At 50.5% G+C, this 20,815-nt stretch overlaps 1 protein-coding gene across 2 annotated transcripts; it reads left to right on the forward strand.

Moving 5' to 3' along the window:
• The first annotated feature begins 2,757 nt into the window (after positions 1–2,757).
• On the forward strand, positions 2,758–9,949 carry S1PR2 (sphingosine-1-phosphate receptor 2). Of its 2 annotated transcripts, none has more exons than XM_077121864.1 (2): positions 2,758–2,822; positions 7,534–9,949. In XM_077121864.1, the coding sequence occupies exon 2, from the start codon at positions 7,576–7,578 to the stop codon at positions 8,632–8,634; it is 1,059 nt and encodes a 352-aa protein (XP_076977979.1). In that variant the 5' UTR covers positions 2,758–2,822; positions 7,534–7,575; the 3' UTR covers positions 8,635–9,949. The 2 variants fall into 2 exon arrangements, with proteins under 2 accessions (XP_076977979.1, XP_076977978.1); XM_077121863.1 differs by lacking the exon at positions 2,758–2,822 and adding an exon at positions 5,330–6,058 and having other exon boundaries at positions 6,387–9,949.
• Positions 9,950–20,815: the final 10,866 nt, after the last annotated feature.

The raw sequence follows: 20,815 nt of genomic DNA on the forward strand, positions 1-20,815 counted from the left end.
ATCACCCCCCTCCTTCCCCAACCACGGTCCCTGGAGAAACTGCAAACTGCTGAGCCAGCCAAGGCGAGAGTGTGTGCGTGGGGAAGTTGGGGGGGAGCACTTCCTCCCCCCCGAGATTTCCGCTCCGATAGCTCCCCAGCGAGGAGAGGACCCAGTTCTTTTTTTTTGCGCCTGGTCCTTTGTGGGTGAGACACCTGGTTTCTTGAGATTGTCAAGGCAACGCATCTCAATCAGCAGAAGATGCAGCAAGGTCTGGCTAAAGCTGGAGCAGACCCCAGATACAGCCCTCAGCTGGCTGTATCCCCAAGATCAGACTGAAGTGGATCCTGAAGCCTGGCTCAGGAAAAGGCGGGGTGTCCGGAGTTGCAGCCGGTCACCCTCTGATTTTCTTTATTCCCCCGTGAAAGCCTCTCTACCTTGCAGCTTTCTTCTCTGGCTCCTCCACGATACTCTCAGCCTGTGATAGAATCCATTGCACGATCACCACTTGATAAACCGTGTTTATCAAATGCACTCCTATGTTGCTTAACATCATTATCTTTACTAATAATTTAAATATATTTATTTTTAATAATTTAATTTAATTTAATAATTTAAATATATTTATTTTTAATGCACACGTGTTCATTAATGTCCACATGTTGGGTAATAACGTTGATATGTTTATCAACAATACTATTTCTTAGGAATATTATTGATGTTATTAATTATTATTCTTACGGGGACTAGTTTACAACTTGAAGGCCAGTCATGTGCTACTTGTGATTTTGCACGTCTTGGTACATATTTTGAATTGGTAGCGTGGGATAAAATTTCCAAACAGCTCCTTAGCGTGCACCGTTAAAAAGTCTATCTCCCAACCCCCACCTGGTCCCCCAGTCTGCCCTCCTGAGGGCAACAGCTGTAACCGGTATTTTGTGTCACCTACCAGAGATGAATGCACAGGCAAATATGTGTGTATTTATACGGTTTTTATAAATACGCTCAGAAACGCAGGCAAGCAGCTCACACTGAGGTGCCCTGTGCTTCTCTCAACTAAAGACATGTGTACGTGCTTACAAGATGAGTCTATTTTTACTGTTTAACAGACATATGTGGATCCATTTTATTTCCCTTTTCTGTCATTTTGCTTTTTGGACAGTCTTTATTGAAAGATAAGATACATGCACAAGAGTGCACAAAACGGGCCCTCCTTTGAATCGGTTGTACTGCTCCAGATGAGGCAGCTTAGACGTTTTAATTTATTGTTGCAACAGGACAAGTATACACATGTTACAAAAGTCAAAAGGGAACAAAAGGGTTCAAAGAGTGAAATCAACCTCACTCTTATCCCCCATCTATCCCTTGTCATTCAATCCTTATCCCAGGAGGCAAAACCTGATGAGATTCCTCCTGGAATCTTCTGGATGCTCTGTGCACATACAAGAAAACATTAGCTCCATGGGGGCAGGGAGCTTTGTCCATTTTGTTTCCCCATTGACTCCAGCATACAGAACATTCCTTAAATAAAGAAGCACGCTCTGTATTCATTTTCGCAAGTGATAGCATAATTTCCGCGAGCCTCTTTTTTCTATAGATACCAGTTTTCAGAGCCGTTGTCGGTTTACAGAAAAATCACACAGAAAGTTCAGAATTCCCATATAACCCCCTCCCATAAATGTTAAAATACTAATAACATTTTGCTTTGGTGTGACATTTTGTTCCAACCGATGAGCCAATGTTGTTATAACTACACTATTGTAAAATCCATAGGGTACAGTAAGTAGTATTCACCCTTTGGTGATTTTTTTTCTTCCTATTTTATCCACCCTTGTGCTCTGGCTCCTGGAACAATACATGACAACCAAGAAGTGTTCCATAAAACAATTTGTCAAAAGGAATGAGGGACTTTTTATCCTGTCGTCTGGCCACGGGTTTCATACACACACACATGCACACACACAGGTACACAAGCATCAGTAAATGAAGACGCGCTTTGATTCAGCAGCCTGATGTACAGATGTGACCAGAAAAAGTTGAATGAGGGAAGCAGGGGGAAGCTAGAGTATCAGGAGGAAGAGTGAACCCCAATTTGGAAGGCCATGTGCAGCCTGGGCCTGCTGGTCGACCACAGCAAGGTGGGATAGTGCTGTAAGGAGAGGCAGGGTAAATTGCTGGGGTTTCCCAAATGTCCTGGGGGCAGGGTGCAGCGCCTGAGCTCTCCGGGGCATGTCAAGGCAAAGACCAATTCTGCATTTGAGATAAGGTGTGACACCTAGTAGCACCTTTGATCATTTGCTGGACAGCCACACAGTAGGCACTTAAAGCTACTTGCTGCACTGACACATGGGTGCATCGTGACTTCTTGTCGACCAAATAAAGGGGATCCCGGGATCTCCAGTTCTAGGGTCGCAGGGATGGGCCAAGTGTACACCTGGAGCTGAAGACAGGTCGTTTCAGGTTAAGGCCACCTGGCCAGGGGCGCCGTGACGTCACTGGAGTGCGTGACGTCACATGCAGTGGGTTCTCACGGGTGGGGGCCGGGCGGGGGGGGCGGACAAAGGGGCTCCTCGCACCGCCCCACTCGTCTCCCGCGCGCGCGCCCCGGCCGGCCGGCCACATCTGGAATTCATTGCAGCCGCCGCCGGAAAGGGGAGGAGAGGAGGGCGGGGCGAGAGGGGAGCCGAGACAGCGGCTGTCCGCGTCCCGCCTCCGTCCCCGGTCCCCAGCCCCGGGACGCAGCCCAGCGCGGCTGGCAGCCTCAGCCCCAGGCGCGTCCGTCCCGGGCACGCGGACGCCGAGGCCCCTCCGGCCAGGGCAGGGCCCCGGGCCGGCCTAGCCAGGTGAGTGCGCGGGGCAAGGCGGAGGGAGGCAGAAAGGGCGGGCCCCCGGCTCCTGAGGTCGCGGGATCCGAGCTGGGGGGGGGGTCCGGCTGGGGGTCCTGTTGCACCAGGGAGCACCCATGCAGCCCGTGCTGCGGCTGCACGCAGCGGGTGGTGCCCGGGCGCCCTCTCCATGACTCCAGGCTGCGCCCACTCTGTCGGCCGCGAACCCCCAGGCTGCGCTCCCCGCCTCCCCCAGCGGCAGGAAGTTGGCGCCAAGGAGAAGGCGGAATTCTTGTACTTTCGGCCCGAGACGCTGCGAGGGGGGACAGGGCGGCCGGGGACCGGGAATTTGGGGTGTGTTGGGGGGGCCGTAGAGCGCCCCTCCTGGCTGACCCGGGCTGGGCGAGGGCGAAAGGTGATGCGCGTCGCGGAGCGGTGGAGTCGAGGGGCTGGATCCGCGGGGAGGGCGGGCGCCCACCGCCTGCACGTCCACCTCTCTGCCTCAGTTTCCTCACACTGTCCGCCTCCTCCAGTCCCTCCTGCGAGGGCGTGGCTTTGCTCTAGAAGACAAGGCAGCGTGACTGCTTGGCTCCGGCGCCTCCTCCTTCCCCCAGACCCCGGGGATGAGGCTTGGGTGCAGGCCGCGCGTGCCGCGGATCCGGCGTGTTCGCGGGCCCGACGGAGCGCCCTCAGCTCGCCCCCTCCTCCGGCACGGGCTGATTCACCCGGGGATTTCCACCCTCCTCCCCCGTTTCTGCCCTTATCAGAGGCTCCGGGAGCCACGCGCTGAGTCCACGGGCCCCACCGTCGCGTGACGCGGGCGCGGCACTCGAGGGGCTGCGGCCGCTTGGGTCTCCCTTTCCCCAGCCGGGAAAGGAAATCTCGAGGCCGGGGCCCTGGCGGAGAGGAGACGTCCACCCCCAGCTCCACCAGGAGGCGTGGGGATCCTGCGCGTGTGGCCGTGGCGGGAGAGGGGAGCCGCGGCCTTAGAGCCAGCGAGTGTGGATACCGCGCATTCCTTGGGCAGATAAGGGAGGCCGAGAGGGCGGCCCAGGGCGGGGGCGGGGCCTGCTGCTGTCTCCATGGAGACGCGCCGGGCTTCACCCGCTGGGGGTAGGGTGGGCTGCGAGCGCGAGTCCCAGAGGCAGGTCGACCTCCTCTGCTGTGACTTTGGGCGGGGGCTGTGCTAGGGGCCTCCCCCCTCGGGGGGTCCACCGGGGTCCCCTCATCCATCCATCCATCCATCCATCCATCCACCCATCCATCCATCCACTCATTCATTCATTCATTCATTCTCTGAGCGCCATCTGAGCACCGGAAGGCCTTGGTGGCTGGTCTCCCGGCACACACATTTCTACCGAGGCAGCCAGAGAGAAAAGAGATACCATGATAATTTCCGATAGTGGCAAGAGCTGTGAAGATAAAAAAAAGCAAGTTGCTGTGCTAGAAGAAGGCCCGGGGAAAAGGCCCCCACTCTAGACCCCTAGTCGGGGGCGGGGGGAGGGGCGACCCTGAGAAAGTGACATTTAAACAGGAACCTGAAGATTAAGGACATCTGAGGGAGGAATGCGTGCCGCATCTAGGTGGAGAGGAGTAATCGGCAGTGGTTGGGGAGAGGGGAGGGGGAGGAGACCAGGCGGGGAGGAGCCCAGCATTCGGGGCTGCAGGGAGCCATGGAAGAATTCGGACCTGGGCAGTGACATACTGAATTTATAAATTATAAAGCTCCCCCTGGCTGCTGCGTGGAGAACAGCATGTTGGGGGGGGGGGCTGACCTCAGGAGGGAAACCAAAAGAGAGGGTGGGGACTTCCCTAGGGCAGGGGCCGCGGGGTCGGTGGGGACCCCAAGGGAGCTGCAACCACAGGGTCTGTCTATGTGGAACTGGAGGGCTGGCGGGCTGCGGGGGAGGCTGGAAGCCACCGAACCGTCCTCCCGCCTTCCTCTTGTCTACTCTTCTACCCCACAGTCCTATGTCCCTTCCTTTCCCTCCGGATCTTGTCACTTGTCCTGTCATTTCAGGCCTGGCCCTTCGATCTCCCGTTCTGAGCCCTTCGACCTCTTCCTGAGTCTCTGGGAGGGTCAGGCCAGCTTTGGGAAGGCGCTCAGAGGACAGGCCTGGGACACGGACCCTGGGATGGGGAAGCGGGCAAGGTCTCTATCCGCCTGGGTGTAATTCCTGTAAGCCCCGGTCTCCGCCCTTGCATCCTCTTTCTGAGAAGCAAGACTGCTGGCCTTGTATGTTTTCCTCTAGTAAGGCCAAGTGGAAAGGATGCGACCCAGGAGGCGCTGTTGGCCTCAGTTTCCCCTTTTCTGATTGCTAGAGCTGCCCCTCCCCCTCGAAGGTGGGACCGCGGTGCCCTCTGTGTGTCCCCTTCCCCCAGAGAAGACAGGTTTTTTTGGGTCAGTCCTGGGGTGTGAGGGCTGAACCCATTTCTTAAGGCCCCAGAAAACGATCATAAATCTTTCTCCAGGCCGCCAGAGCGGAGGAGGGTGCCCGTCCCCACGTGAGCCCTGGAAAGCGGCAGCACGCCCTGGGCTTCTCGCCCACCAGCAAGCATGGTTCCCAGGCCTGCGACAGGGACCTTAATTCCCAATTGCGCCGGCAGGCCAGGCCAGCCCGGGGGCGTCTGGTCGGGGTGACCCAGCGGTCAGGCTGCGGCTCCAGCTCTCCGGCTACGACCGCACAGTCTTGACTCCTACCCCGGCCGCCTGTGAACTACCCGCTCCGGTTCTAACCGCAGAAGCGCCCCCAACGGGGCCAATCAGATGCCGAGGATGGCGAGCTCAGGCCAATAGGCGAGCCGCTCAGTGCCCTGGGATTGAAAATGAGCCAATCAAGGCGCGGGCTGTTTCCGGCCTCGACCGCCTGCCGGAAGAGGCCGCGCGCACTGGACGGAGTCAGCCCCCTGGGTCGGCCGCGGCGGGCAGAGGGCATCGGGGCGCCCGGGGCCCTGTCCGCCGGGGGAACAAGGGCCCTCTGTGTGGCGATCTGGGCGGAGCGGTTGTCTCTGGGGACGCGCACAAACCCTTCTCTGTTTCCAAACTAGGACGGATGTCCCTCCGCCGGGGGAGGGGGGTAGGAGAGCAGCTGCCCCTGTTGGGGGAGGGGGACAGACGCCCATCAGGAGGGGTGGCCGGGGGCCGAGATGGCTGGGCGACCCCGGAAGCCCCCGCATCACTCCCAGGCTCACTAGGAACCGGCCGAACCAGCCTTTTCTGGAATGGAGCTGCTGGCGCGCGTTGACCTCACCAGGCATGCCTCCAGGGGTCTGGAAACGGCTCTTCCCGCCCCCGCCCTCATCCTGCAACACCCCCCCCACCCCCGCCCCCAAATCAGCTAACGGCTGACACTTCCTCCCGGGTCCCCTCGTGAAAGGCAGACCCTGTACCGGCCCCTGGAGGACCTCCCACCCTCTCCCAAGCTGGGGGAAGGCCACGGTGTCTGGTTGTCTGTCTCTCTTTTCTGCCCACGCGCGCCACTCCCTGCCCCCTCCCGCCCCGGCTCAGTTTTCTTAGAGAGGGGTGGGGGGGGCGTTGACTCAGGCCTTCACGGAAACAAATGCCGGCCCCCTTCCCCGCAGGGCTGCACGCCCCCTCACCGATCACGTGACCTAAGCGAGCGCAGCTGCCGGTTCTTCCCAGCCAGGACCTCCCAGCGGGTCTCCCCGTGGCTTCCCTCATCCCGTCGTCCCCCTCCCAGCCTTCCCGCACCGGATGTGTATGGGGAGCGACGCCGGCCACCCTGCTGGTTCCAGGGGCCTGACATCTGGATTTCATCCTGGCTGGGGAGGAGGGGGTGCCCCAAGCTCCCTGCCCACTCCCTGGGGACCCTCTCTCCCAGGGCAGAGCCGCTGGTGCTGATGAGAACAGGCTGTTGGGAATCTCGCCTGGCTGGCCCAGTCAGCATTCCTTCACCAAAGATTGGGTGGGGGGCACCCCGTTCAGAGGCGGGTGTGGAGTGGGCAGAGGGGAGTGGTAATAGCCTGAACTAATATTCACAAGGGCTCTCCATGGACTGCCTCCTGCCTCTTCTAGCAGGGTTTGACCATCTCCGAAGAAGTAGGCTCTACCCTGCCCCGTGCACAGATGAAGGCGTTTGGGGCTCAGTGGCCCAGTACTCGGGGTCTTACGTGTGAGAGGTGGAACAATGGAGATGAACCCTGGATTCCCTCCAGATCTTTGTCCTCCAGGGTGCTTGAACCTCAGGGCTGCATGGATGTCTCCCTAAGACCTTCTCTCGGGAGCACCTAAGGCCTCCAGGCTTAGGCCAGACCTGAAATCCCAGGCAGTGGGTGGTAATGAGCAGGGTATGGTAGTATCGATGCATCTGCTGGGCCCAGCAGGCAGCAGGAGGCTTCGGGCTTCGGGGTTTGCTGGAGAAAAGAGACAATCCAGGCCCTGCCCACGGCTTGGTCTCAGGTGGCTGGGTGACCTTCCAGAACTGTGCTTCGTGTTCCATGGCGAGCTGCTTTTCCAATTAGCTACTGTTAAGCTTTATAAAATTCCCTTTTACATAGACAGTGTAGCCTAAGGGTTAGAGAAGCTACAGAATGGGTCACTCTGGCTTTGCCACTTACTGGCTTTGAGACCTTGGGCTGGTGACTTGGTGTCTCTGGGTCCATTCTGCCTTGCTCGGACCGCTTGCCGAGATCGGAGCCCCAGGAGCGGCTGTGGTTCTGACCTGTTTGTCCCCCTGTCTGTCTGTCTGTCTTTCCTCCCTCGCTGCAGCTCCGACAGCCCCATGGCCCCGGCCAGCCTCTGAGCCCCACCATGGGCAGCCTGTACTCGGAGTACCTGAGCCCCACCAAGGTCCGGGAACACTACAATTACACCAAGGAGACGCTGACCATCGAGGAGACGCCCTCCCGCCAGGTGGCCTTGACCCTCATCCTCATTCTCTGCTGCACCATCATCGTGGAAAACCTGCTCGTGCTCATCGCCGTCGTGCGCAACAGCAAGTTCCACTCGGCTATGTACCTGTTCCTGGGCAACCTGGCCGCCTCGGACCTGCTGGCGGGCGTGGCCTTCATCGCCAACACCTTGCTCTCGGGCCCGGTCACCCTGGGCTTGACCCCCGTGCAGTGGTTCGCCCGCGAGGGCTCGGCCTTCATCACGCTGTCTGCCTCGGTCTTCAGCCTCCTGGCGATCGCCATCGAGCGGCGGGTGGCAGTCACCAAGGTTAAGCTGTATGGCAGCGACAAGAGCTGTCGCATGCTGCTGCTCATCGCGGCCTCATGGCTCATCTCGCTGGCCCTCGGCGGCCTGCCCATCCTCGGCTGGAACTGCCTGGGCCGCCTGGCCGCCTGCTCCACCGTGCTGCCGCTCTACGCCAAGGCCTACGTGCTTTGCGTGGTGACCGTCTTCTCCGTCATCCTGCTCGCCATCGTGGCCCTGTACGTCCGCATCTACCGCGTGGTCCGCTCCAGCCACGCCGACGTGGCCGGCCCGCAGACGCTGGCCCTGCTCAAGACGGTCACCATCGTCCTGGGCGTCTTCATCGCCTGCTGGCTGCCGGCCTTTTGCATCCTCCTCCTGGACTACGCCTGCCCGGTCCGGGCCTGCCCGGTCCTCTACCGGGCCCACTACTTCTTCGCCTTCGCCACCCTCAACTCGCTGCTCAACCCCGTCATCTACACGTGGCGCAGCCGGGACCTGCGGCGAGAGGTGCTGCGGCCGCTGCTGTGCTGGCGGCGGGCGGCCGGGGCGCAGGGTCGGGGGGCCGGGACCCCAGGCCACCGCCTCCTGCCCCTCCGCAGCTCCAGCTCGCTGGAGAGGGGCACGCACATGCCCACGTCGCCCACGTACCTGGAGGGCAACACGGTGGTCTGAGGGCAGGACCGAGGCGAGGGACCCCCCCACCTCCCACCCCCCCAACCCCCCTGCAGGCCTGGGCGATAATGAGCTGTGGCCCACCTGGGATGCTCCCCGTGCACCGATGTGGGCTGGCAGAGCTGCAGCCGGGGCCTGGTGTAAACAGCTGGACCATGGGGAGACTCGGAGGTGGGGGTGTGGGGTCCCAGGAGGGCCCACTGTGGGCAGGGGTGGGGGCATCCCAGCAGGAGCAGTTTGCTAAACGGTACAAGGAGTTTCAGCTTCTGAACTGGTCCCACCCCTCTTGCCACCTCCTGGCAACCTCAGGCCACTTTTCCTGGAACCACTGTTGCCAGGGCCTGCAGGCTTCCTCCTCCTCCTCCCTGACCCTCCGGGACCCGCCCTGGCTTACAGTTCCCGGGCCGAATCCACAGCTTCCCTAAATGTCCCCAGCTGCCACTTTGGTTACTTCTTCCCTTTCGTCTCACCCCTTCCCCGAGATGCCAGGAAACCGGGGGTGGGGGCGGAGCCCCATTCTCAGACCTCATTGGCCACTTGCACTATTGGGGCGCACCGAAGGATCACCCAGAGCTGGGGAAAATGGTTTCGGAGGGGTGGGAGTGGGGGACACTGGGGGAGGGTTTCGGGCCACCCAGCAGTAGGGGCTGGGACTTGAGAGTGTTCTGGAGGAGATGTTTGCACAGAAAACCTACCCCCCCCCCCACACACCACCTTTAGAAAACAACAACAAATAATCCATCCCCAAATCATTCTTACCTCTCCAGCCCCAGCCAAAGTCTCCTCGGGGGTGGGGGGTGGGGGGAGCTGCCTTGTGCCAGCCGTACCTCCTTTCAAGTTATATTGAATGGAGCAAGGGGTTGAGGGGTGGCCAAAGACATTTCCTGGGGCCTGGCTCCCCTAAATGATCCCAGAAGGATTCTGCTAAGTCCTGTGGATGGGTGGAAGGTACATTACGGTACAAATGTATATTTATGTGTGTCTGTGTGCGTGCTTGGGGCGTCTGTGACCCGTTTCCCCCCAACTTTTGCCCCAGAATGGATGTTTTTCTGTCTCCTTGTGTCTGTGTTGAAGCTGCCAAGGCAGGGTGGGCATGCTCTGCCCTGCATGGGCCCCTCTGTGATGGCTGGCTCCTCTGCCCACTAGAAAGCTGGGGTGCAGCTCACTCACCCCTCATGAATGCAAAGGCTGGGGGGGACTTTGAGGGCTAAGGAGCCAGCCAGGGTGGGGTGGAGTGGGGCTTGTCTCCCCTTATAAGCGATCCCACCCCCAAGCCTGGGACCCAGACCTCTGGGCCAATAAACGGTTCAATTTCTCTTTCTGGTGATGGTTGTGTCTTTTTAGGCTTTCGGGCTTGGGTGGACGAGACAGGATTATTTGCCCTGCCCCAGGCACCTCATTCCTTGCAGCCATCCCCATTTTGTGGTCTCACCCCTCGCCCTGCCCGAGCCTGGACTGCAGTGGCTTCTGTGCAGACGTAGGCTGTCTCCAGATCCTGCAACTTCCCCTATTCCTGGGCAACAACTCCCTCTGCCCAGGGGCCCAGCAGCTCCTTTGAGAGGAGGTTTGGCGCATGGATGGGAGACCCTGGGCTCCAGATGGGAGACCCTGGGCCCCTAAACTGGAGTGCCACCCAACAACGTCAGCACAAACACAAGGACAGCCAGGGGGAGAGAAGGCGTGGGGCAGACTGCAGGCAGCTGGAGACCCAGGGCCCTTCTGTCCCCCACCCCCACCCCTGGAATTTCCCTCCTAGAGAAACTATTTGGAAACCTGAGCCCTAGCTGGGATTGGTGGGGACAGTAAGATGCATAGGCCGGGCCAGAGTCAATAAATTAGTTTCTGCAAATAACCACATGCTTCCTTGTCCTCCTTCAGGCCTCTCTGCTCAAATGTCACCTCCTCAGAGAAGCCCACCAGGACTGCTCCCCCTCTCTAGTGAGCTCCTTGCATGCTTATCTCTACCCCACACTATATTTTCCCCATACCTGCCCCCATTAAAATCTGAGCACCTTGAAAGTAAAACTGCCCCTGTTTTATTTACCACCGAGCCTCTACCGCCTGCGGCAGTACTTGGCATGTTTGTACCGTAGGGCCATTGCACTGGCTGTGCCCTCTGCCTGGAATGCTGTTTCCCCAGATATCCTCATGGCTCCTTCTCTCTCCTCCTTCAAGTCTAAATTCAAATATCACACCTGGCGGAGGCCTCTGGCTATGTCATTTCTTAAATACCTCCTCTGTTTTATGGTTTTCCTCCTTTGCCTCACCCCTCTCTAACATGGAATCCAATTTCCTTATAGACCCTGTTTATTTTCTCTTTCCCCTTCTAGAATGCTCCTTCCAGGATGGCAGAGATTTGTGTCTGCCTTGTTCATCGCTGGGCCCCTGGTGCCCAGAACTGTGGCTGGCACACAGTAAGTGTTCAATAAATGTTCGGAGAGTGTATGAAAGGAAAAGCAAGAGATGGTCATTTCAGGGAGTCTTGAATGCTTTGAAGAAAATAAAATAGGGAAGGGACAGTATTGGGTGCAGGTGACATTTTACATGGTGAGAGAAAATCTCCAGAACTAGTCCTATTTCACATATACGGACAACCTTTGGGAGGTGTGAATAATTACGATAACAATAAAAACTGCTTCTCTTTCTCATTTATCTATGTATTTATCCATGTTTTTCTCTATCATCTATTTATCATTTCTCTAATTTATCTTTCTTATCTATGTGTCTAGCAATCCTCTATATCTAACGCTATATCATCTATTTAATCTATCGCTCTAATCCATCCAAATCTATTACTTATTTATAGGTATCATCTACTATCTCTCATTTATCTCCTATCTAATCTACTTGCATCTCTGTCTAATTTGACTATCTCTATTATTTATTTATCCTTTATCTATAGTCTATCAATCATCTATGTCTATATATTCTATCACCTCTATCTAATCTATCTTTCTATCATCTATATGTTTATATCATCTATCTTTACTATTCTCTGTATCATCAAGTTCTAGTTCCATTTACCTATCTAATCAATATATAGTACTCTCTAACTAATCTGTCTACATCTATTATCTCTCACTTATCTATATTGCTGTCTATCTATCCATACATCCATCTACCCATATCTATCATCTATTTATCTTTATCTATCATCTTTATCTATCTGTCCATCTATCCATTCATCCATCCATCCATCCATCATCCATCCATCATCTATCCATCCATCCATCCATTCATCCATTCATCCATCCATCCATCCATCCATCCATCATCCATCCATCATCTATCCATCCATCCATCCATCCATTCATTCATTCATCCATCATCCATCCATCCATCCATCCATCAATCCATCCATTCATCTATCCATCCATCCATTCATCCATCATCTATCCATCCATCCATCCATCCATTCATTCATTCATCCATCATCTATCCATCCATCCATCCATCCATTCATCCATCCATCCTTCATCCATCATCTATCCATCCATCCATCCATTCATTCATTCATCCATCATCCATCCATCCATCCATCCATCCATCCATCCATTCATCTATCCATCCATCCATTCATCCATCATCTATCCATCCATCCATCCATCCATCATCCATCCATCATCTATCCATCCATCCATCCATTCATCCATTCATCCATCCATCCTTCATCCATCATCTATCCATCCATCCATCCATTCATTCATCCATCATCCATCCATCCATCCATCAATCCATCCATTCATCCATCCATCCATTCATCCATACATCCATCCATTCATCCATTCATCCATACATCCATCTATATCTCTATCATCTATCTATATATCTACATCTATCCATTTTCTGAACCATTTGAGAGTAATGTGGAACATTGTACCCCTAAATGCTTCAGTGTGTTTCTTAAAAACAAGGACATCCTCTTACATAATCTCTGTAAAATGATCAAAGCCAGGAAATCTGAACCTTAACCAGATTTCACCCATCATTTCATTACTACTGACCTGTAGAGCAGAAGAAAATCCCATACCACATGCTGCCCTCAGTTGTCACGTCTCTGTTGTCCCCTTCAGTTGAAACAGTTGCTGAGTCTTTCTCTGTCTTTCATGACCTTGACATTTTTTAAAAATATAGGTCTGCTACTTGGCAGAATGTCTATCACCTTGGGCTTGTCTGATGTTTCGTCATGGTTATAGTCAGGTTAAACACCCCAAAGTGAAGATGTGTCCTTCTCAGCTCATCATGGTAGAAATACCCTGTGGTGAGTTAGTTTCATCCCTGGCAATGTTAGCTTTGATCACCTGGTTTAGGGGGTATATGAATCTCAAGGTTTTATAGGAAACAGAACCAATAGGAGAGATCTGTAAATATGAGATTTTATAAGTGTCTCATGCAACTGTGGGGATGCACGAGTCCAAATTCCATAGGACAGGCTGCAAGCTGGATACTCCAATGAAGGTTTGAGATGAATTCCCCAGGAGAGGTTTGCTGGCTGAAGTTGTGATGAAAATTCTCTCTTCTGACGGCTGAAGTTAATCGCTTTTCCCGTTAAAGCCTTCAACTTATTGGATTAAATGTCTCTTGTTGCTGAAGACACTCTCCTTAGTTGATTGTAGATGTCATCAGTCACAGATGCAATCAACTGACTGATGATTTAAGACCATGAAATGTCCTTGGAGTAACGGTTAGGCCAGGACTTGCTTCAACAGACAACTGGACATTGTCACTTGGCTAAGGGGACACATATACCAAAGCATCACAGGGAATGTCTTCTAAGTTTCTTCTCATTAAAGTTACTGTTTCCTCCCCTGTAATGATTAAGTATCTTGTGGGAGGTACTTTGAGACTCTGTAAGCATCCTATTACTCATCAGACTTTCATTTTTAGCATCCGTTCTTGTCTGAATCAATTCTTACACATGGAATATTTTGAAGCAAATCTGAGACATAAAATACTTTCATCTGTAGATACTTTACTTTTGATCTCTAAATAATAGCGACTCTTTTTTTTAACTTAACCACAATAACATCATCATACATATCAAAAATATCAATTAGTCAGTGTTAAAGTTTCCCCATTTGTCTCAATTCTTTTTTTTAAATATTCCTATTGAGATATCTTCATGCACATACAGTTCATCCAAGGTATACAATCAATGGCTCACAATATCATCGCATAGTTGTGTATTCATCACCAGGATCATTTTTAGAATATGTGTATCACTCTAGAAAAATAAATAAAAAGGAAAAAGAAAAAAACTATACATCCCATATGCCTTACCCCTCACTCTCATTGATTTTTAGTATTGCAATCTACCCAATTTTTTTTTACTCCTTATCCCCCTATTATTTATTTGCTTTTGTCCTTTTTTTTTTTTTTAACACATGTGTCCATACCCTGGATAAAGGGAGCATCAGATGCAACATTTTCACAATCACATGGTCACCTTGTGAAAGCTATATAGTTATACAATTGTCCTCAAGAATCAAGGCTACTCTCTACGCGGGGCGGGACATGACTCCCAGGGGTGTGGACCTTCCTGGCAACGTGGGACAGAGATCTTGGAATGACCGGAGACTCAGCATCAAGGGATTGAGAAAAACCCTAGAATGAGCTGAGACTTAGCATCAAGGGATTGAGAAAACCTTCTCAACCAAAAGGGGGAAGAGGGAAATGAGACAAAGTGTCAATGGCTGAGAGATTCCAAACAGAGTTGAGAGGTTATCCTGGAGGTTATTCTTATGCATGAAGTAGATATCATCTTGTTATTCAGGATGTAATGGAGAGGCTGGAGGGAACTGCCTGAAAATGTAGAGCTGTGTTCCAGTAGCCATGTTTCTTGAGGATGATTGAATAATGATACAGCTGTCACAGTGTGACTGTGTGATTGTGAAAACCTTGTGTCTGATGCTCCTTTTATCTACCTTGTCAACAAAGGAGTAAAATATATGGAATAAAAATAAATAATAGGGGGAACAAATGCTAAAATAAATTTAGTTTAAATGCTAGTGATCAATGAAAGCAAGGGGTAAGGGGTATGGTAGGTATAACCTTTTTTTTTCTTTCCTGTGTTCATTTTATTTCTTTTTCTATTGTCTTTTTATTTCTTTTTCTGAATTAATGCAAATGTTCTAAGAAATAATGAATATGCAGCTAAGTGATGATATTGTGAACTACTGATTATGTATGTTGTTTTCTTTATTTTTTAATTAATAAATAAATTAAAATAAAAAATAAAAAAACAAACAAAAAAAAGAATCAAGGCTACTGGAATACAATTAGTTTCAGGTACTTCCCTCTAGCACTCCAATACACCATAAACTAAAAAGGGATATCTATATAATGCATAAGAATAACGTCCAGGATAACTTCTCAACTCTGTTTGAATCTCTCAGCCCTTGAAACTTTATTCTGTCTCATTTCTTTCTTCCCCCTTTTGGTCAAGAAGACTCTCTCAATCCCATGATGCTGGGTCCCAGCTCAACCCTGGGAGTCCTGTCCCACATTGCCAGGGAGATTTACACCCCTGGGAATCATGTCCCACGTACAGGGGGAGTACAGTAACCAACTGCTGAGTTGGTTTAGAGAGACAGACCACATCTGAGCAACAAAAGAGGCTCTCTGGGGGTGACTCGGGCATAATCATAAGTAGGCTTTGCTTCTTCGTCACAATTCTCTTAACATTAACATATAATTCATTTGGCATTGAATGAGTCTCTAAAGTTTCGTTTTACGTGTAGGTTCCCCCTTCTTCATTTTTTTTCCTACTAATACAAAGAAACCAGGTTGTTTCTTCATAGTCTGATACCGGCTGGCAGCATCCCTCTTGTGACATCTAACGTGTTCCTCTGCCCACACTCAGATTCTGGTTTGATTTTAGGGAAATTCAACCCTTCACAGGTGGTGCTAGAAATGTCCATCATGAGGGAATGATGTCTGGCTTGTTTCTCCCTTTTACTGACAACTAAGACCAATCTGATCAGATGCCATCAGCTTGATCTGCCTTTGTAAGGTCTCTGATGAACTTCTCCCCGATGGTTTAAGCTTGCATGGACCTCTGTTGGTCTATTATCCCATGATCAGTCTTCGAAGTGTTTGCATGGTAGATTGAATTATGTACCCCAGAAAAACATGTTCTTAACCTCGAGCCATTCCTGGGGGTGTGAACCCATTGCATATAGGACTTTTTGAAGATTGAAGGTTATTATTTTCAGTTGAGGCTGTGGCCAACTGAATCAGACTACATCTTTTTTTTTTTTTTTTTGGTATACTGTATGGCAGGGGTCACATTTTGTTCTTTTTCCATGTGACTATCCTGTTATCATACCATTTGTTGAGTTGTTGTTTCTTTGTTTTTTGGGGGTGTGTTTGTTGAGGAAGTGCATGGACCGGGAATTGAACACAGTTCTCCCGGATGGCCGGTGAGAATTCTACCACTGAACTACCCTTGCACCCCCTAAATGAGAATAGATCTAAATCTGATTATTGGAGGACTTCTAGAGAAGACTGCAGAGAGAAGCCATGGGGAAAAGCAAGAAGCTGGAAGCCAACAGAAGCCAAGAAGCTGGAAGGGCTTCTCCTTTCTCTTCTTCCGGGACAAGAAGGGAGAAGCCACTGCCATGTGCATTGCCATGCAATGAAAAAGCCAAGGACCAAGGGTTTCTCTCTCTTTGGGGAGAAAGCATCGCCATGCCGATGCATTAATTTTGGATGTCTTCTAGACTCAAAGACATGAGCCAATAAATTCCTGTTGTTAGGCCAGTCCATTGTGTGGTAGTTGCCTTAGAAGTCAGGAAACAAAGACAGTTTCGAATCCATCTCACATCCTGACTGTTTTTCCTAAGTGTTTATAAAATTGCCTACTTTTCCAAAACGTGTCCCCTCATGCCCACCACCTTTCCTGATTGTCTTGTCCAGGGACAGTTAAACCTGCCCCAAAAGGGAAATGAAAGTGGGTGGCAGATTCACTTTCTGTGGCAATTGTGGTACGATGTTAAGAGTACATGTTAGGAAGTCAGAAAAACCAGGTTAACTTCTCAGATCCGACACCTGATGCTCAAATGGACTTTGGGGAAAATCATCAGACAGCTGTCATCTGGTTTCAGCATCTGTAAAATGGGCAGGTGAATAATGCCAACCTTGAACGTCAAATGTGAAACGGCACAGCCACTTTTTTTTACAAAGTCAAGCAAACTTAACCATGTGACCCGGCAGTCTGACTCCTAGGTACTTATCCAAGAGAAATGAAATAATCTGCCAATGGAGACATGTACATAAACATTTATAACTGCCATATTCATAATAGCTCCAAAGTGGAAAAAACCCAAATGCCCATCAATGGGTAAATGGATAAACACAGAGTGGTCCACTAATGCAGTGGATACAACCCAGCAATAAAAAGAACAAAATACCGATGTGCCCAATAACATGGGTGAAATTCAAAATAATTAGACCGAGTCAGAGAAGCCAGAAACAATTTGGAACCCTTTATATGAAATGTCCAGAGGAGGGAATCTGCAGTGACAGAAAGAAGATTAGTGGTAGCTGTGGGCTTGGCAGGAGTGGGAGAGGGGAGAGAAACTATATTAGGCACATGGGTTCTTACTTGGGGACATGAAAATGTTTGAAAACTGCATCGAGGCACTGGTTGTACAACATAGGAAATATACTAAAAATCATGGATGTCAACTCTTTTTTTTTATTATTAACGGAAAAAAAAAGAAATTAGCACAACATTTAGAAATCATACCATTCTACATATGCAATCAGTAATTCTTAACATCATCACATAGATGCATGATCACCGTTTCTTAGTACATTTGCATCGGTTTAGAGGAACTAGCAACACAACAGAAAAAGATATAGAATGTTAATATACAGAAAAGAAATAAAAGTAGTAATAATAGTAAAAAAAAAAACCCTATAGCTCAGATGCAGCTTCATTCAGTGTTTTAACATGATTACTTTACAATTAGGTATTATTGTGCTGTCCATTTTTGAGTTTTTGTATCTAGTGCTGTTGCACAGTCTGTATCCCTTCAGCTTCAATTACCCATTATCTTACCCTGTTTCTAACTCCTGCTGGACTCTGCCACCAATGACATATTTCAAGTTTATTCTCGAATGTCCGTTCACATCAGTGGGACCATAGAGTATTTGTCCTTTAGTTTTTGGCTGGACTCACTCAGCATAATATTCTCTAGGTCCATCCATGTTATTACATGCTTCATAAGTTTATCTTGTCTTAAAGCTGCATAATATTCCATCGTATGTATATACCACAGTTTGTTTAGCCATTCTTCTGTTGATGGACATTTTGGCTGTTTCCATCTCTTTGCAATTGTAAATAACGCTGCTATAAACATTGGTGTGCAAATGTCCGTTTGTGTCTTTGCCCTTAAGTCCTTTGAGTAGATACCCAGCAATTGTATTGCTGGGTCGTATGGCAATTCTATATTCAGCTTTTTGAGGAACCGCCAAACTGCCTTCCACAGTGGTTGCACCATTTGACATTCCCACCAACAGTGGATAAGTGTGCCTCTTTCTCCACATCCTCTCCAGCACTTGTCATTTTCTGTTTTGTTGATAATGGCCATTCTGGTGGGTGTGAGATGATATCTCATTGTGGTTTTGATTTGCATTTCTCTAATGGCCAGGGACATTGAGCATCTCTTCGTGTGCCTCTTGGCCATCCGTATTTCCTCTTCTGGTAGGTGTCTGTTCAAGTCTTTTTCCCGGATGTCAACTCTTAAATGGGTGAGTTTTATGGTACATACATTTTACTCCCCGAAAGTTGTTTACAAAAATAATTCTGTTCTTGGGCGGGCCACGGTGGCTCAATGGCAGAGTTCTCGCCTGCCATGCCGGAGACTGGGGTTTGATTCTCGGTGCCTGCCCATGCAAAATAATAATAATAATAATAATAATAATAATAATTCTGACCTCTTGAAATCCATATTTTGAGTGCTATATTAAATTCCTACCCCCATGTAGCTTATATTCTAGAAGGAGTCTGCAAAATCAATATGTAACACGACCTTGGGAAGGGATAAGTGAGTGAATATAAATAAAGGAAGTTAGAGAAGAAAAGGGTAGTCAGGGAGGGCCTCTCTGAGGAGGTGACATTTGAGCTAAGGCCTGGATGAAGTGAGGGAGGGAGCCGTGAAGAGTCAGAGAGAAGAACCTGCCTTTCCAGGCAGAGGGAACAGGTGCAAAGGCTCAGAGGCCAGAACCATCTTATTTACTCTAACACTGAGTGGTCATCGCTTACAATTTCTCAATGAAAGGGTGAAGACTGCTTTTTATTTCTGTGTCCTTATTCACAATTCTTCACCAATCCGGCAGCATCTTTGAATTGTTCCTTCCGTTCTCTCTGGTGACACTTTAAATAGTCCATTAACTGGAAGTGCAGAGAAAGGTTTTCAAGCTCTCCAACCCTTCCTTAACAGAAACTAGTTTGCATTTAACATGACAAACTTAGTTCCTTGAGTCTGCAAGTCTTCATTGTAACTGAATTTCCCCATACTTAAAAAAAAAAAAAAAAAGCTTCTTAAACTTTCACAAGTGGGGAGCTTCCTGGAGAGTCGGAGCCCAGGGCCCGGGACTCTGCATTTTGCTCCTGCAGCTGGGTCTGAAATAAACCATCTCTGACTTACAGTTTTCCAAAATGCTGGTTTGGGGATATTTTGGGGCTGCAGATGAGGCACCCAAGAAGTTGACTGGGGGAAATATGGCTGGGACGAGGCCATTGCTTTGTATAATGCCATTTCCCTGTGGCTTGATCTGGGGTTCTTGCTCACTTGGGGTGATTCTGTCCCTCGGGGCACATTTGGCAATGCCTTGATTGCCACAGCTGGTGGGATGGTGGGGGAGGCTTAGGGCTAATGGCATCTAATGAGTAGAGGTCAGCATTGGTGCTGAATATCCTACAATACAAGAGACAGCTCCCTGCACGAAGGATTATCCGCGCCCTAATGTCAATAGCGCTGAAATTGAGGGACCCCTGAGCTGGATGAACAGTGAGTGCCTTTCTGGAAACTTCTACCTGCTCAGCTGGTTTCTAGTCACTAGGCTGCGACTGGGAGCGTGTGGGAAACTTCCGGAGACTTCCCCATGGGACCTGGAATGCAGACTCAGTAGTTCTTGCTTTGCCAGGGAGTTACAACCATCCGGTGTGTGCCTTTGGAGAGGCAGCTGTGGTTGATTGAGGGTCATTTCCGGAGAAGGAGCTGCCCCACGTGAGAACCCTGTATTTTAATGGCTGCGGCAGGCCCAGGCTTCATCCTTGCTCACTCGACGAGGGAGGCTTTTTGTGCACTTTAGGACTCGGCGCTGTGGGTTCTTCGCTTCAGGGGCCAGGAGAGGAGCGCTCCCCCGAGCCCAGGAGGCTGTTGGCAGTGGCCCGGGGACCCAGGCAGGCTGAAGAGCCCCAGGTGAGCTCAGGGAGGTGAAAGTGGGCTGAAGTGGCCCGGAAGGCAGGAAGCCCCAGCTCGAAGTGGGTGAGAGAAGTAGGGAAAAGTACTCTGGTGGTTTCCATAAGGGGCACCCTACGCAATGTACTCTTCTGTGTGCTTCCTTCTCGCTCTGCCATGCTTTGGAGAGTCCTCTGTACTTTTTGCTTGGATTTATAGAGTGCTTCTTCTAGAGGCTGCATGCAAACTACTGCCCGCCGGCCAAATCTGCCCCAAGGCCTGTTGTCCTTGGGATCAGGAAGCGAAAAATGTTATTTCCATTTTTTTAAACAGTTGGGGGGAGGGCGAATCAAAAGGGAATTGTACTTCCGGACTTGTGAATTTCAGTGTCCATAAATAAAGTTTTATTGGCACTTTAGCAGTGCCCACTCATTTACATAAGCAAAGTTTCCTTTGCATATGCAAAAATCCCCTTTGGTTATAGCTGCAGTGTTGAGTCATTGTATTAGAAACTGCGTAGGCCTGAAAAATCTAGGACATTTACCTTCTGACTCTTCTAGAAAATGTTTGTTTGCACCTCTTGTGTCTGTTGTTCCAATATGTGAATAAGTCATTAGCTACATTCTTTGATTATTGGGGCTTCTGTGAATGAAACAGCTGTGAATGTTCTTGTATCCGTAATTGGGGGACAAAATCCCGGGAATGGAAGTTGCTGGGTCCTAAGGCAGGAGTGTGTTTAGCTTTAGTAGATGCCACCAAATCTTTGTCCC

This window comes from Tamandua tetradactyla, chromosome 11 (assembly GCF_023851605.1).
Source record: "Tamandua tetradactyla isolate mTamTet1 chromosome 11, mTamTet1.pri, whole genome shotgun sequence".
In the NCBI taxonomy this organism is placed as follows: Eukaryota; Metazoa; Chordata; class Mammalia; order Pilosa; family Myrmecophagidae; genus Tamandua; species Tamandua tetradactyla.

What these genes read in the sequence shown, in the direction of transcription:
- S1PR2 (XM_077121864.1), top strand. Translation starts at nt 7,576, where the DNA reads ATGGGCAGCCTGTACTCGGAGTACCTGAGCCCCACCAAGGTCCGGGAA.